General features: G+C 57.4%; 1 protein-coding gene across 6 annotated transcripts in view; it reads left to right on the top strand.

The window, feature by feature from the left end:
• Window positions 1-14,943, top strand: part of PLEKHA6 (pleckstrin homology domain containing A6) — a 143,184-nt gene that overhangs the window by 115,692 nt on the left and 12,549 nt on the right. For 2 of the 6 annotated variants that reach the window (XM_047841543.1, XM_047841542.1), the window contains exons 11-18: window positions 498-1,020; window positions 7,276-7,344; window positions 8,608-8,688; window positions 8,982-9,131; window positions 9,978-10,073; window positions 11,523-11,634; window positions 12,244-12,383; window positions 14,770-14,899. In XM_047841543.1, coding sequence (XP_047697499.1) covers window positions 498-1,020; window positions 7,276-7,344; window positions 8,608-8,688; window positions 8,982-9,131; window positions 9,978-10,073; window positions 11,523-11,634; window positions 12,244-12,383; window positions 14,770-14,899 — 1,301 coding nt within the window. Of the gene's footprint in view, window positions 1-497; window positions 1,021-1,509; window positions 1,597-2,731; window positions 2,786-6,307; window positions 6,389-7,275; window positions 7,345-8,607; window positions 8,689-8,981; window positions 9,132-9,977; window positions 10,074-11,522; window positions 11,635-12,243; window positions 12,384-13,348; window positions 13,499-14,769; window positions 14,900-14,943 lie in introns of all 6 variants that reach the window. The other 4 variants (XM_047841537.1, XM_047841538.1, XM_047841541.1 and 1 more) reach the window with 4 other exon arrangements.

Genomic DNA, 14,943 nt, shown 5'->3' with positions numbered 1-14,943 from the left:
CAAGCCGGGATAGAACTAACAAGGCTTAAAGTTTCTTCCCAGGAAGCTCTGAGTGTGAAATTTCTAGCCTCAGGTTGTTGGTTGAAGGAGGAAGCTGCTTTTTTTTTTTTTTTTTTGAGATACAGTTGGCTTTTTTTTTTTAATTAATTAATTTATTTATTTTGAGAGAGAGAGAAAGAGAGAGAGAGAGCGCGCCAGCGAGAGAGGGAGAGAGAGAAGCCCAAGCAGGCTCCCTGCTGTCACAGCAGAGCCTCATGCAGGGATCAGACTCACTAATCGTGAGATCGTGACCTCAGCCCGAGAGGGAGGAAGCTTTGAGGGAGTTTCCCTGCACCTCTGGAAGTGGCTACCTGTGTGTGCTCCCAGGGTCAGCCTGGGGCACCATTCACCTGTTCACGGTCTGCTCTAGGCTGGAGGACACAGAGGCGGGGCTGGGGCACAGATGGGTGGGTGGGGTTGTGCTCATTCTGGCTTCCTTACAGTGTCCTCTCTCTCAGTCCCTCTAGGTTCTACCCCGTGTCCCGCAGGGTCCCTGAGTATTATGGCCCCTACTCCTCCCAGTACCCTGATGATTACCAGTACTACCCACCAGGGGTGCGGCCCGACAGCATCTGCTCAATGCCAGCCTATGATCGGATCAGCCCACCCTGGGCCTTGGAGGACAAGCGTCACTCCTTCCGCAATGGAGGCGGCCCTGCCTTCCAGCTTCGGGAGTGGAAGGAGCCTCCGGGCTACGGGCGGCAGGATGGCACCATCTGGCTCCCCGGCCCCTCCCCCTCCCGGCAGCCAGTCTATTATGATGAGCTGGACGCCACATCCGGCTCCCTGCGCCGCCTGTCCCTGCAGCCCCGCTCCCACTCCGTGCCCCGCTCGCCCAGCCAGGGCTCCTACAGCCGCGCCCGCATTTACTCCCCCGTCCGCTCACCCAGTGCCCGTTTTGAGCGCCTGCCACCTCGCAGCGAGGACATCTATGCTGACCCCGCTGCCTATGTGATGAGGCGATCCGTCAGCTCCCCCAAGGTGAGCCAGCAGCGCGCTCCCTCCTTCCTCATCCCCTGAGGTCCCCCACGAGCCTACTACCATCTGCGGAGAAGATGTGCAGGTGTGCAGGCCTCTGGGACTCTTGGGGTCACTGTGCCCCACGGGGACGCACACCATATGTTGGCAGGAGCCACGATGATGCCCAGGACGCCACTGGCCCTGCAGTTCTGCCTGTGGGAGAGCTGCTTTGGGGGATGTGCTCTGACCCCTGAGCAGGAACACTGGTGCCCTTCCCCAGGTTGTGCCGGGAACCCTAATTCCTTGTCGGAGGGCAGAGAGGGTTCTGTCTTTTGAGGACTGGACGGGTCACTGCAAGGCTATCGCAGTGGATAAATGCTGCAAATCCGTTTGAGTTTGGAGTCTGCTCTGGGACAGGATACAAACATCCCTAACCTTGAACGTTAGTTGGTGGGGAAGTCCGTGTCCCAGCCGGACCCCCTCACCTCTCCAATCCCCTTTCTCTTCCAGTATGATTACCTGGGAGACAGGCGGCCAGTCCCTGCAGGACTGTTCCCCTACAACTACCCACCATCCCCCACGGCCCACGATAAGATGGTACGTCCTCTCCTCCCGTCCGCTGCCCGCACGACCTCTCCTCCCAGAGCGGGGGCCCAAATAGGGCAGCCACAGGGGTGCTCTGTGCCCGGTACCTGGCCCTCCTGGTTCTCAGCAACCTCTGGATACCTCCTCCCTCCCGGCCGGGACTCTAACCCCAACGCAGAGCTTGACGCCAGTTACCCCCAGCTCTGTGACATAAGGTAGAGGAGCAGGGACTAGATCTGGAGGCGCGTGATGTCCTGATCGTCTCGACTCCAGAACAGCCTCCCGCCCGGCATGGTCAGGGGCTTGGGTCACGGCCTGGGAAGAAAAGTTAGGTCCGAGTGTCCATTAGCAGACGTCTTCTCCAAGTCTGTCCTTGGCCTGGAGTGCGGCTTCTGGGAAACGACACAAGTGGTGGGATTAAGGAAGAAAAGATTTTCCATGGTGTGTCTTTTCCTTTCCTCCCTGCTTTCCACTGGTCTCTCCCTGGAATCTGTTCTCCGGAGAATTTTGGTCTCCACCGGTCTCCACCCGGAGAACTGGATGGAGACGCCCCACCAGGGATGCTGAGGAAGGTCACAGGAACCAACAGGCAGAGTCCTTGTCCCCGAAGGCCTGTTGCTGACCCCTGTCCTGACACAGCCCCGGGAGGCCAGGGTGGAGGAGCCTGCGCAGGCGTGGAGGGGTGCCCCTTCCTTCCTTCTCCCTGATCCTTCTCTGTCTAAGCCCTAGCCCTGACACACAGCACGTGCACCCACCCAGAAACCATGGATTCTTCCAGAAATCTCAGGAGCTGGTAGGGAGGGCCAACTGCATTGCTTCAACGGTGCTTCCCTCTCCCAGGGGAGGGCCCGGCGGACAGGGAGCCCTGGAACTGGGGCCCTCGAGCTGGGGCCAGAGTGAGTCCCTCCTCTGGTTGAGGCGTCCAGGAGGCAACCTCGGTGCCTGCCCCCAGCCTCTTTCCTTCCCTTCCCCAGAGCTCCTCAAGGATAGACAGAGGCCTCTCTTTGACCTTGCCCCCCCTCGCCCCCCACCGCCCCCCCCCTTCCGCCCCCCAGCTAACTCTTAACTGCTTTGCTTCCTTTTTATTGTTTTCTGTTGTCCTGTTCCTGTTTGTTTGTGTTGCTGTTGGGCCTCGGGCTCCGGGTAGGATGAACTTTTAGACCTTCAGTTGCAAAGAAACCTAGAGTATTTGGATCAGCAGGTAGGCAGAGCTGGTGCCCCCTCCCATTCCCCTGCCCTCCTGTCGTGTCTCCCTGCTCCTCCCCACCTTCTCATCTTCCCTCCATTTGACAACCTTTGTTGGCACCCCCGGACACAACAAAGTGGCTTATATTTTGGTTTGCGCCTTCACGCCCCGCCCCCTTCGCCTCAAAGCCCTTTCGGGCAGCTGGGAGTTTCCTGGGGAAAAGGAGAATAAGAAATGACCACATGAATAATTAATGCCACCTCCTATTTGTTCAGGCCAGATGGAACTGTCCCTGGGGGGTAGGCGGGAATTTGCATTTCTGCTGGAGAGAGCAGCAGAGACCTTGAACAGGGGGTGAGCGCCAGGCAGGGAGGTAGGGGGTGGAGGGGGCTGGCTAAAATGCTAGGGATTTAGTGCAGCCTGAATCCGGGAAATGATCTATCATAGTTCACAGGCTGTTGTTAAACTATGTTGTTAAACAAACATAGTTTGTAAACCAAGGACTACAGACTTGCCCTAGGATGGTGTCTTTATAGATCCTAACGCATTTAATCTTCATAACAACCCCTGCAAGGTGGGTACTGTTGTTATGCCCATTTTAGAGCCGATAAGACGAAAGCACAGAGAGGTTAAGTAACATGCCAGGGGACACACAGCCAACAAACGGCAGAGCTTGGAATGTGGCTCTGAGATTTTGACCCCGGTTGTAGCAGAGGAAATGACTAACATGAAGAAGCAGGAGTCAAGCCTCATCAGGATTATTTTTCGCTCTTAGAGTTCCAGAGAGAACCATACCCTTGACATCAGAGGCTACCGCCATAACTGTTGGTGGTTCTAGACACACAGACCTCGATGCCTCGGGGAGATCATCCTCTTAGAAGGCGTTGGGCACTAAGAAGAATTGATATCCACGTTTTGATCAGCAGCGACAGCTCCCAGCCCTCACGGGTGTTGCATTTTACTTCCAGAAACAGCACGTGGTGTCCACACCATGAGTGGTGCAGTCCACATGGGGATGGGTCTCCGGATGCCAGCCCAGAGCAGCGCTGACAAGTGCTGGCGTTTCTCCATAGGAAGCGGGGTCTGCGGTGCCCTGGGTAGTGAGGGGCAGGGCTGAGTGCCCTCAGGGCTCCTGGGCAGACTTTCCTTTCTGTGGCCCATCCACAGTGCCTGGCTGCACAGGACTTCAGTGCCACAGCTGGGCCCCTGCTGGGGCTTCTGGCCCTCATGACAGGGCTGGGCCCTTGGCGGGGAGGGATGGGGGGCGGCTTGAGAAATAACCCTTCAGAAGACCTCCTCTAGATAAAGAATAATTTTTTTTTAAAGAATAATATTCCTAAAAGGAAGTTGTATATGCTAAGAGTCCAAAACGTGGAGTCAGACGTTCTAGTCCCAATTCTGCCATTTTACAAGGGTTGTGGTTTTTTTGTTTTGTTCTGTTTTTTGTTTTTCTTTTTTCTTGGAAATGTTGCTTTGTCTCCCTGGGCCTTGGTTTTCTCAATCATAAAATGGCCGTTGTAGAATCTGCCTTTTCTGACGTACAGAGTTCCTGGAGAATCAAGTAAGAGGGTACATGGCAACGCTTTGTCAGGCATTGGCGAGGAGTGGTCACTGCTGCTATAATGATTTTATTCGTTTTCTTCTAAAACTCAATTTAAAATATTACTCGAGCACCTTTATGGTGCATAAGGCACTGGGCTAGGTGCTTTCTCACAAAATTTCACATTTTGGACAGACCAAAGGGACGCACAGGAGAGGAAGGAATCCTACAGTCAAAGCCTGCGGGGGCTAAAAGATCCCCAAAGCCGCAGCGTGAGTGGGAGCAGAGGCCAGGGCGAGAACATTCTGGCTTCCCTCCTTTATTGCTTGAGATCCACTGGTTGGGGAAGGAATGAGATCAGTGGGTGTCCGGGAGAAGCCTGGGCCACCTTTGCCCTCTCCAAGCCTGGTGCATTACCAGGTCTGCCTTGCCCTACACACACACACACACACACACACACACACACACAGGACACAGTCGTGGCACACAGCAGCATGCAAACACACATATACACACACCATATACAATCACACATACTCCACACACGCACACCCCATACACAACAAACACAATCTCATACACACAGGGCTCCAGGAAGATAGGGATTGACTTGAGTTCAGATCCTTACGGAAAGATGTGGCTGATGTCCTGTTGCCCGTTAACTATTTGACAAACCTCTTACTACCGCTCTTTTCAAAGCCTTTTCAATGACACTTTGTGCCATGGAAAAAAATTCCAAAGGGCTAAAAGAGGTAGAGGGATCAGATCCTAGGAAAGCCTTTGAAAATGCTGTGGACCCTGCAAAGGGGAGTGGGTGGGTACCCCTCGCCCTGCCCACAGCACACAGAAGCAAGGCTGCCCCTGGGTCACCACCTAAGTGGATAAGATTAAAAAAATACGTGTGGGCGCGACACAGATTGGGCAGCTAAGGGCCGAAAACGTGAGAGCCTCCTGCATCGTGACCCCAGAAGCTCTGCCCTAACGTGGCTCTGTCCCTTCCCTCATTCACTTCCTCTCCCCAGAAGGCTTTTCCCCACAGAACTTCCCTCTGTTTTCTGCTGCCGTCGCCTGTAGGTCAGTTGAGTTAAAGGGACATAGCCAAGGACGCTCCCGAATGTGTTCACGTTTTGATGTTGTCACGCTGGAACCAGTGGGGGAAATGATAGCATTTCTAGTTGATTCGGTCGGCTTGTCCTCCCTCCCTGTCCTTCCTCTCTCCTGCCCTTCCTTGTCTCTCTCTCTCTCTTTCTTTTTCATTTGGCAAGTAGTCTTTCCCCCTCCGTGTTCCTAATGGCCCTTGAAACGTAAAGATAACCTGTTGGGAGAGCAGTGTTCCAGCATCTGGTGTCCCTTTAACATGGCTTGCTTGTTTTGGCCTCCTTATTTGCTCCCTAGTGTCATCCAAGATCGGCATGGATGCTACCAGCCCAGCTCTGGAAACCGTGTTTAGCAATCCTTTCTACTCTAGAGCCAAGAGGTGGGCAGGGGTCGGGGAGAGAGAGCTGTGCCCACCTCTGTGTGAAGGCCCATCCAAAGAGCGGCCCCGGTTTTCTTTCTCAGCTGTTTCATTTAGTTGAAATTTGGGGAGATGGGTTTTTCCAACTGCCGGTGTGGTCTTTGACTGAAGCAACGTGAGGAAAGACAGTTGGGGCAGGGAGTTGACCTTGGCCAGTGTGGATGAGACCCACATGTCTCAGGCACCCTGGGGGAGTGTCACTGGGTGGTGGGGGGGGGGGGGGGGGTTCTCTGCAGGGCCGTGAGCGAAGGCACAGCAGCCCTCCAGCTCCCTTCTGTGGCCTTTCCCCAGGGCACCTTCAGGGCTGGTCCTGGGACAGTTCACAAGGGGCCAGCGATGGCTAAGGCCAAACAGAGAGGGAGCTGGAGACCCCGTGAGAAGCCGTCCTTTCCTGTTTCTGAGAAAACAAGCCCAGGCGGGTGATGGGGAGATAGCTCTATGTGGGCCAGAGTTTGAATCATCCATTCCTTCCTCTCTCCAGATGAGTGAGAGCGAGACTCTCATCAGTATGGTGAACCGCATGGTGGAAAACTCCTCCCCCAGGGCCCAACTCTTCATGCAAGTAAGGCCTCCGCCTGGCAGCATGGTCCCTGTGAACACCATTTCAGCTGCTTGTGCATGGTCGGGTCAAGCCATCTGGGTTGGGGCTTGCTCTGCCCAACCCTCCATCCACCAGGCCTCATCTCCAGGCCCCGCCTGGCCCCTCTCCTTTCATCCCACCGTGTCTCTCTTGTTCTTCATGTTCATGGGTGGACCCAAGGCCCGTTTCTCAAACCATCAAAACAGCCAGCACCACCATCCCATATCACGCCAGGGATCACGAATCTGCTTTTTAATGCCCAGGACTTCTATCTCGTGTTTGTTATCTTCTTGACAGACGTCTTTGGGGGCAAGGGCGTGAGGGGGTGTCATATGGAACCATCCAGTGCCAAGGTTGTGTAGAATGTCCCGTGATTTCCAGATGCTTCACCAGGGGTGGGCAGCATTTGCCAGACCCAGGTGTACTTCTGGGTTAGACACGAGCCCTGTGGCTGGTGTTCAATCTACTAAGATGATAATTCTCAAGTGTTTCCGATGCTCATTCCATTTCCTCATGCCTCACCCTCCAAAACAGCCAAGGGTTAACTGTTGTTGTCATGGTCGTTACCAACAAGCCATCTGGGATCTATGCACCCCCAGAGTCCCTCCCGACAGTAGATCTTGAGCTCAGGGGAGAGGGGAGAGTAGGAGCTGGGCAGAATCAGCCTCAAGAATTGGGGAAAACCTACACAGGGGCCATCCCAGGCTTCCCAGCCGGGGGCAAAGAACTAGCTCAGAGTCCCGGCATGGAGGCGGCGAGAAGTGACGGACCACGGTCTCGGACAAGAACGGAGCGAGGGCTGTCCGCGTTCCCGTCCCCACACGCCCTGCCTGTCCCCCGCTGCTGTAACCGGCCTCGTGTTCCTGCAGGTCCCTCCGTACCCAGAAGTGTTCCGGGACGGCCTCCACACCTACAAGTTAAACGAGCAGGATACAGATGTAAGAGCAGCTCTCCTGCTCCCCTGTCCTCTCCGGTCCCTCCCGCTGTCGCCCTCATCTTCGCTCTCCTCCGCTGGGGCTTTTCCTCCGTCCATCTCTGTCCTTCTGCCGGCTCTTCATACCTTTGACTCATGTCCTCTCTCGCCACCAAGACAGCATTCTGCCTGCCCCTTCCTCATCCCCTTTCTTTTGTCGTTCGTACCAATTACCCCTACCTCCCATGCCAGCTGTGTGCGTTTCTCCACTGAGCCCTAGGCCCTCTCGCCTACAGCAGCGGGGGCTGCTTATTACAAGGAACTCAGACTTGGTTAGGAGGGACATCAGCCAGGCTGCTCTGGGCCCAGCCTGGCAGGAGGGCCTCGGTGACTGACTGGAGGGAGGAACCTGGCCCTGGCCTCAGGGAGCTTCAGGGCAGTGTCGCGTGTGCCAGGTAGCAGCAGGGGGTGACATAAGATTTGCATACTAAATGGGCTCGGTGATGGGTTCCACAGGAGGGCCGGGCAGGGAGGCCAGGGACCAAGCAGGTGGCATGTGAGCCGGGCCTTGAAGTTCAAAGGCCCAGAAGACAAGATGTGGCTCAGTAGAAAAGAGCCAGAGAAGTGTTTGAGGAATGGCATGAATAAAGGTGTGGATATGGGGAAAGCATAAGTCTTCCCAGAAGAGAAGTTTGGCCTAACCTGCCTCCTCCCCATCACCACTGGCCTTGCCTGGGTAGCGGGTCCGCCCAGTAGGCCTAGGAGAGTTTCCATCCAGGCGAGGACCAGATCTCAGAAGGATCCCAGCCTCAGCCATCCGGAGACCCTGGAAGGAGGGGAGAACAGGGTCCTGCGAGACTGGGGAGCCAGTTCACTGGTTTTCCCAAGACCGCCTGCTCCTTCCCAAGACTTCCCATGCCCGCCGGGAAAGCCTGGGAGGCACAGGCCACGTTGTCTCCTCAACCCTTCGGGAACCGGAACCCCCAGGAGGAGGGGAATGCAGGGGCTTAACATTTAACTCCTCTCTCAAGCTGACTCCCTTCCTCAGAGAATAAGCACATCTCCCTTCCCGGTAGGTCCTTGGGGAGTCTCCCAAGGTGAAGACCGTCTTCCTATTCCCAGGAGCCTCCAAGGTCAAGGTGAAGAAGGCCTAGGGTTCCTCAGCAAGGGAAAGGAGGAGGTATCCAGAGGCCAGTCCCTTCCAACCAAATTCCCAGGTCCCCATCAAACCATATCCTTCACCCCCTTCTCTCTCCCTCCCTTCCCTCGACCCCCTCGGGCCCCCCAGAAGCTGCTGGGCAAACTGTGTGAACAGAACAAGGTGGTGAGGGAGCAGGACCGGCTAGTGCAGCAGCTCCGAGCTGAGAAGGTGAGAGCCAAGGGGTGGCCTTGGGTTGGGGGCATGTGGGGACGGTGGGGTGGGGGGCGGGAGAGGCCGGCTCGGAGAGGTGTGGGTTGCCATCTCCGCCCTAAGCTGACACAGCTCTGTCATAAACCTCTGTACCGCCCTCCCCTGGAACTGCTGAAGCTCTTCAGGGGGCCCCAGCCAGGGAGGACAACCGCCACCAAGTTGCTGGGCTGAACCGTTGGGGCTCAGGCCTCTTAAAGTCCCAGAGAGGAGTTATCAGGGCTGTTCACAGCCGGTCCCCTGCCCTTCTTCAGGAGAGCCTGGAAAGTGCCTTGATGGGGACCCACCAGGAACTGGAGATGTTTGGAAACCAGCCCGCCTACCCGGAGAAATTGCTGCGCAAAAAAGAGTCCCTGCAGAACCAGCTCATCAACATTCGGGTGGAGCTGTCACAGGCGACCACGGTACCACCCCCCCCCCCGCCCCCGTGGGCACCCCGACAGGAGATCCGCCCCTCCCAGGCTGTGCCCTCTAGCTCCCGACTCTCCTCTGCGGGCAGGAGCAGCAGGGGGCTCTTGGCCAGAAGGGGCACAAACGCGAGACCTTAGTTCCGCCCTGCACGCGGCCGTGCGTATGCCGGCCTCTTCGATCCGTAGTCTCTGCCGAGGAAACTGGCTTATTTTTTGACACACCGCACCTGCACCGGGATTCGATCAGGACAGGGTGAAGTCGAGGGCTACTCGTTTCCTCGGCTGTTCTCACAGCTTCGCTGCCTGCCTCTGTCCTCTCCCCTGGAGATCCAGGACACCGGCGGCAATGCCACCTCCCTCATCTCCCGTGGGTACGGGGCCGACCCTGCGGCCGGTACGCACTGCCTGGATAATGGCTCTGGGCTGCGGCGGCCAAAGGCCCAGGAAAACGTGGCCCAGAAGGGAGAAAGGTCTCTAACCCCCAGCAAGCAAACACCTCTGGGTTTTCTCTTTCTGCCCTCCCACTTTGTATCACCCAGTGTGGGGAGAACAGTAGGGTGTGGGCATCGTACGGTCCCCACGTACGCCTACCCCCACGTCTGGAGAGGATTCTGGTTTCCCTGTGTCCGCCTGCAGTACGATGGGCCACTGCGCCTCTTGTAAGGCCAGTGTTTGGCTGTCATCAGAATGTCTCAGCCCTGGGCCCTCTCCGCCTGTCCCTCTGTGCCCTCCTCCCTCGCCCTGCCAGACCCCAGGTGCCTTGGCCCCGGGCCCTGCGGCGGGATGGGAGGAAGGCTTCGGCAATGGCCGCTTTCTCAGTCAACCCACCCGCCCTTGCAGGCCCTGACGAACAGCACCATAGAGTATGAGAACCTTGAATCCGAGGTCTCAGCCCTGCACGACGACCTCTGGGAGCAGCTCAATTTGGACGTCCAGGTGAAGAAGGCCCCTGCGCAGGGGAGGGGCGGTTGGCATGCCTTCCCTTCTCCTTAGGGCCACAAGAGACCAAAATGGCTTCCTCTCTTGCTTTAGAGATCTCAGAGACTTGAGACAGGGAGTTGGTCCTGAGACAAAGGACAGGATTCAAGTCCGCTTAAAACAGACGCTTTCAGGACGAAGATAATGTGGATTCTTCTTTAGTTCCATCAAATCATTAGGAAGGAGTAAAGCTGAAACACAAGAGAGCTGGGTTAGACAGAAGGTATTTTATGACTGAAAGGATTTAACACATAAATACGGACACGGGCGTCGGTCTAGACAAGCGTATAGGTCTCTACGGGGATATAGATATGGGTATACGTGTAGCTATCCCTCGTGACCTCAGAAGGAGTGGGCAGTACAGGAGAAGCCACCCAGGAACTTTAAGATAGGAAAGAGGCTTTCCTTCCCAGGAGGGCGTAGGAACGCTCTGCTTGGAGGCAGGAGGCTGGACTCATCCACCTTGGGGAATTCTTATCCTTTGCCTCGATCAATCGTATCTACCCAAGCTGTGCAAGCCCTGTCTCTCTGTTGTGGTTAATGCCCCCAGTTTTCCCTGTTTTCCTCCTGGCAACAAAACTTACCACCACCCTCGCTTGCAGCTGGTTAGGGAGGGTGCGGTGAAGGCCCTCTTGGTCCAGGTCACCCGAATGCCACCGTGTCCTGTGGGCAAGGCTCACTTTCAACACGAACATTTTAGGAGGTGGGAAAGCACTCTGAGCACCAGCTCTGGAGACAAATAGACCCAGACTCAGATGGTGGTCGCACCGCTTGCTAACGGACGGCCTTGGGCGCACATCCCTTCATCCCCAAAGTCGGGACACCTGTCACTTTTGCCTCGCAGACTTCTGGTGCGGCCGAGATGAGTTAGTGTAGGCAAAGCACTTAGCGCGGAGCCTGGTACGCGGCACGGAGGAGGGTCGGGCGCTAACTAAGTGGCAGCTGTCAGTTTTCAAAGAGTGTCAATTCTAACCGAATAGAATCCATGAGTGTGTAGGCATGCATTGGGCGTGAGTGTTACGAAAGGGCTGTTTGGATACAAAGAATCTTAGTAAGTGGGGAACTCTCGCCGTTGATAACTGGCTCCCATAGTGGCCACCTAGAGGGACACTTGCTCCAAGACCACCCTGACCTCCCTGGGGGAAGCTGAGTCATATTGACCCAACGGGGCTCTTGACTGTGATAGCAGGGCCCTCTCCTCTGGCAATTCCCGCATTCCATTTGGCAGAAGCCGAGGGGGGGGCACAGTCTTCCCGTGAGAAAGAGGAACGTGCTGGAGGGCTGTGTGTGCGTCAGAGTGCGCGTACGCACGGGGCTCTTGTCTACCGCCGGCCCAAAGGGATGCAGGGAGGAGGCTGGGACGCTCCTCACGGCCACCTCCCTTGACCTGCTCTTCTGCTGTTTCAGAATGAGGTACTCAACCGGCAAATCCAGAAGGAAATCTGGAGGATCCAGGACGTGATGGAGGGGCTGAGGAAAAATAACCCGTCCCGGGGCACGGACACGGCCAAGCACAGAGGTGGGTGCCTTCTCCACCAGCCTCCTGAAACGCTCGCCAGAAATGCTCTGGTGTCTCTGGCGTCCATCCCACATCTGTCAGCTCCCACCTCTCCAGGCCCTTACGCTGAGCTCAGAGCTAGTCAGGGCCCTCTCAGGCCTCCAGAATGTTCCCCCGGGAGGGTAGGTACGACTCCCTTACTCCCTCCTCTCCTCCCAGAATGCACCAGACCCCTCAGAGACACTGTTGCCCCTGATGGTCTAGATTCCTCCCCAGAAAAGGTCAAAGAGCACCTATGCCTCTCCCCACCCCTAAGCCCATGGGCCCGTTGGCGATCCGAAGCCGCTACCTTAATGTCTTCCTGAAGCCCTTTGGGCTGGCTTTCTTTGACATCTCGGAGGCAACAGTGTCCTTTCCGTCCGTCATCGTCCCCTGTCCCTGCACAGTTCTCCACGGCCAGCCTGCACCCCAGCCCCCATAATAAGTCCCTTCAGCGGGCCAAGGTGGCCCTGGAACCTTCCTCCCACGTCCCTGGGTCCTCCCCTGCCTCCTCCACCTGTGGAGCCCATCCACATGCCTGGCCACACCCCTACCCTATCATCCCTCACCTCTCCTCTCCTCTGCCCCCAGGAGGCCTTGGCCCCACGGCCACCTACAGCTCCAACAGCCCCGCCAGCCCTCTCAGCTCTGCCAGTCTCACCAGCCCCCTGAGCCCCTTTTCACTGGTGTCCGGCTCACAGGGGTCCCCCACCAAGCCCGGATCCAGTGAGGTAAGCTGAGAAAATGGAGTAGAAGGTAGGCGGGGGAGAGGGGAGCAGGTCCTCATCTGCCTGAAAGGCCCGGATTCTGTGCCCCTCCCTGCCCCAGAGGCCGCCAGTCCTAGAGCTTTGGCTCTCGGTCCGAGGCAGTCGTCGTCTTGCGCCCAGTTTGGCGGACCTCCTTCCAGATTTCTCCTTTCCTTGCTCTCATCTGCACTTGCCATCTTTAGCTTCCTTCCGGGGAAGTCTCTTCCCAAACAGCAGGATGGTTAACAAAGATACCACTTAGTGGGGATTTAAATCCGGAGCTTTCCAGCACACGAGAGGGTGGAGAGTCAGCGTGGGGAGCAGTTTCCTAGCCAGTCAGCAGGCGTTTACAGGGGCTCTCCCAGGGGCCAGGGACGGTGTGAGGCCCTCTCAGACATGTGCCCGTGTGTGCCCACAGCCCTCCACTTGGGGAGCCCAGCGTCCGGTGCCGACCGAGACCAATTTATAGGAAACAGCCAGCCTCTGGAGCGTGGCGGTGTGTGTCTCGGTATTGCCCATAAACGCTCTGATATTCCCAAGAGACGGTGGAACTTTGGGCCACTAGGCATTGGGACGGTCAGAGGAACAAGGGAAAGGCATCACAGACAGGAGGGGCGGCAGAAGCAAAGACACAGGGGCACGAATGTGCCCAGCGCGATGATGAGACAGCGAGCAGGGAGCTTTGGAGCAAAATGGGGGAACGGTGGGGGCCGCAGTCGCAGGCGGGGGCTCTGCTGAAGAGGGCCCTGAGGCCGGGCTGAGAGTTCACTCCGGAGCTGGAGCTCCATCCGGGCGGTGGGTGGGAGTCTGGTGGTCCAGGGCCCCGGATGTCCACGATGGGGGCCGCAGGTCTCCACAATGTTGTCTGTCCGCCTGCTAACGCTCTTTTCTCCTGCTCTCACAGCGGCTGCTCTCCTTCCTCCTAATGCTCTGGCTTCTCTCTGCCTCAGGAGCCCGGCCCGCCGCGGCCCCCCCTTCCCAAAGCCTACGTCCCCCTGGAGTCTCCTCCAAACGTGCCTCCACTCCCTAGCGAGAGCCGCTTCTGGCCGTACCCCAGCTCCCCTTCCTGGCACCGCCGTGGCGAGCCAGCCAGGGGTCAGGTACCCAGCACCCTTGGGTCCTGGAGGGCAGGGGCGGAGGGAGCGGGGCGAACGGCCAGGCGAGGGGGCGAGGCAGGACACGGAGCCGTTTTCCCCATTCCAGTAGTCATTTCCCACAGCTGCCCAGTCGGACCCTGGGATAAGGAAAGGGATGGCGGAGAAGGCTTTCCCCTTGGTGCTCTCTGTGGACAGGGGGACAGTGAGTTGCCCCACTCCGTGCCGCGGCTCCCGGGCAGCCCCTGGCTGCCAGCACCAGCCGGCCAGGAAAGGCCAGGGACCCGCAGCGACCGGTGCCATTCCGATCCCCTCCTGCTCCTGTCCGCCTCAGACGCCGGTCCTCTTGTGCTGTCTCTGTCTCTGCCTTGCCTGTGTCCTCTTGGGTTTCCTCGGCCCTGGGATGTAAGAATACAGGGCCCCCTTTTCTGCCCCGTTCTGGCTCCCCAGCCCCTCTCCCAGGAGAGAGGTACAGTTAGGCTGGCAAGAGGTTGCACGGTGAGTAGAAAGAGTCCTGCGCCTAAAACAGGGAACCGTATTTCCATCTTGGCTCGGCTGCCGTATCTGCACCGCCCCGAGGGGCTGCCAGCGAGGGGGGCAAAGCAGGCCACGCTTTCCAGATGAGGGGAGGCGATGGGGCTCACCTGTGCTCTCTCCCTGGACTAGAGCTGGGGTTTCTGGCCTCTGGCCCAGTCTTTCTGTGTGCACCTCACTGACACTTAGACTCTTCAGCTGCACGATGGGGGCGAAAGGGGGTGCAGGTGGTATCTGAAGCCCCTTCGAGTCTCATGATTCTGCGAGCCCTCAAGCTAAGCGCACTTTTCCGTCGCCCAGAATCTTGGTACCAAAGCCCAGCTGGTTCTTTCGCTTAAGTTGTGGGTGCGATTCCAACAGAATCCTCAGAGATCCTCGGCCTTATAGACCCCTCCTCTGGCCATTCCTCCTCTCTGGCTCACAGCAGAGTCTGTGCTTCTTGGCGTTTGCCAAGAGGACTGGTCAGGTTGAGGGGCCTCCCTGATGGGCCTCTGCTGAGGGCCTCCTGGAAGCCCTGAGCCCTCACTCCCCAAGATGAGCCAGCATTGGCCAGCCTTAAGGTGGCCTGAGTGGGAGGCTCGATCTCACCCCTGCCTGCTTCCCAGCTGGCTCACTTAGAGTTTCCTTATCCCCTGTTTTCAAGGGTCTGTGCTCCAACCATTGCAAGACAAAGAAACACCCCTGGGGGCCAAATCCTCAGCAGTCCCTAGGGCACCAACGGTCTCCTCCTTTTTCCTCCCCAGCCCAAGGCAAGCTATGAGCAAAGCAAGAAAGACCCCCACCAGACGTCACCCCTGGACACCGCCAGAGACATCAACCTGGTGCCCACCAGGCAAGAGGCGGAGGCAGAGAAGCAGACAGCTCTCAACAAAGGTACTTCCTGTCCCATCCTCCCCTAGACGCAAGGCCAAGAGTCG

Source organism: Prionailurus viverrinus, chromosome F1 (assembly GCF_022837055.1).
Source record: "Prionailurus viverrinus isolate Anna chromosome F1, UM_Priviv_1.0, whole genome shotgun sequence".
In the NCBI taxonomy this organism is placed as follows: domain Eukaryota; kingdom Metazoa; phylum Chordata; class Mammalia; order Carnivora; family Felidae; genus Prionailurus; species Prionailurus viverrinus.
The sequence above is the reverse complement of the archived record's forward strand: the minus strand, read 5'-3'. Positions and strand labels throughout refer to the sequence as shown.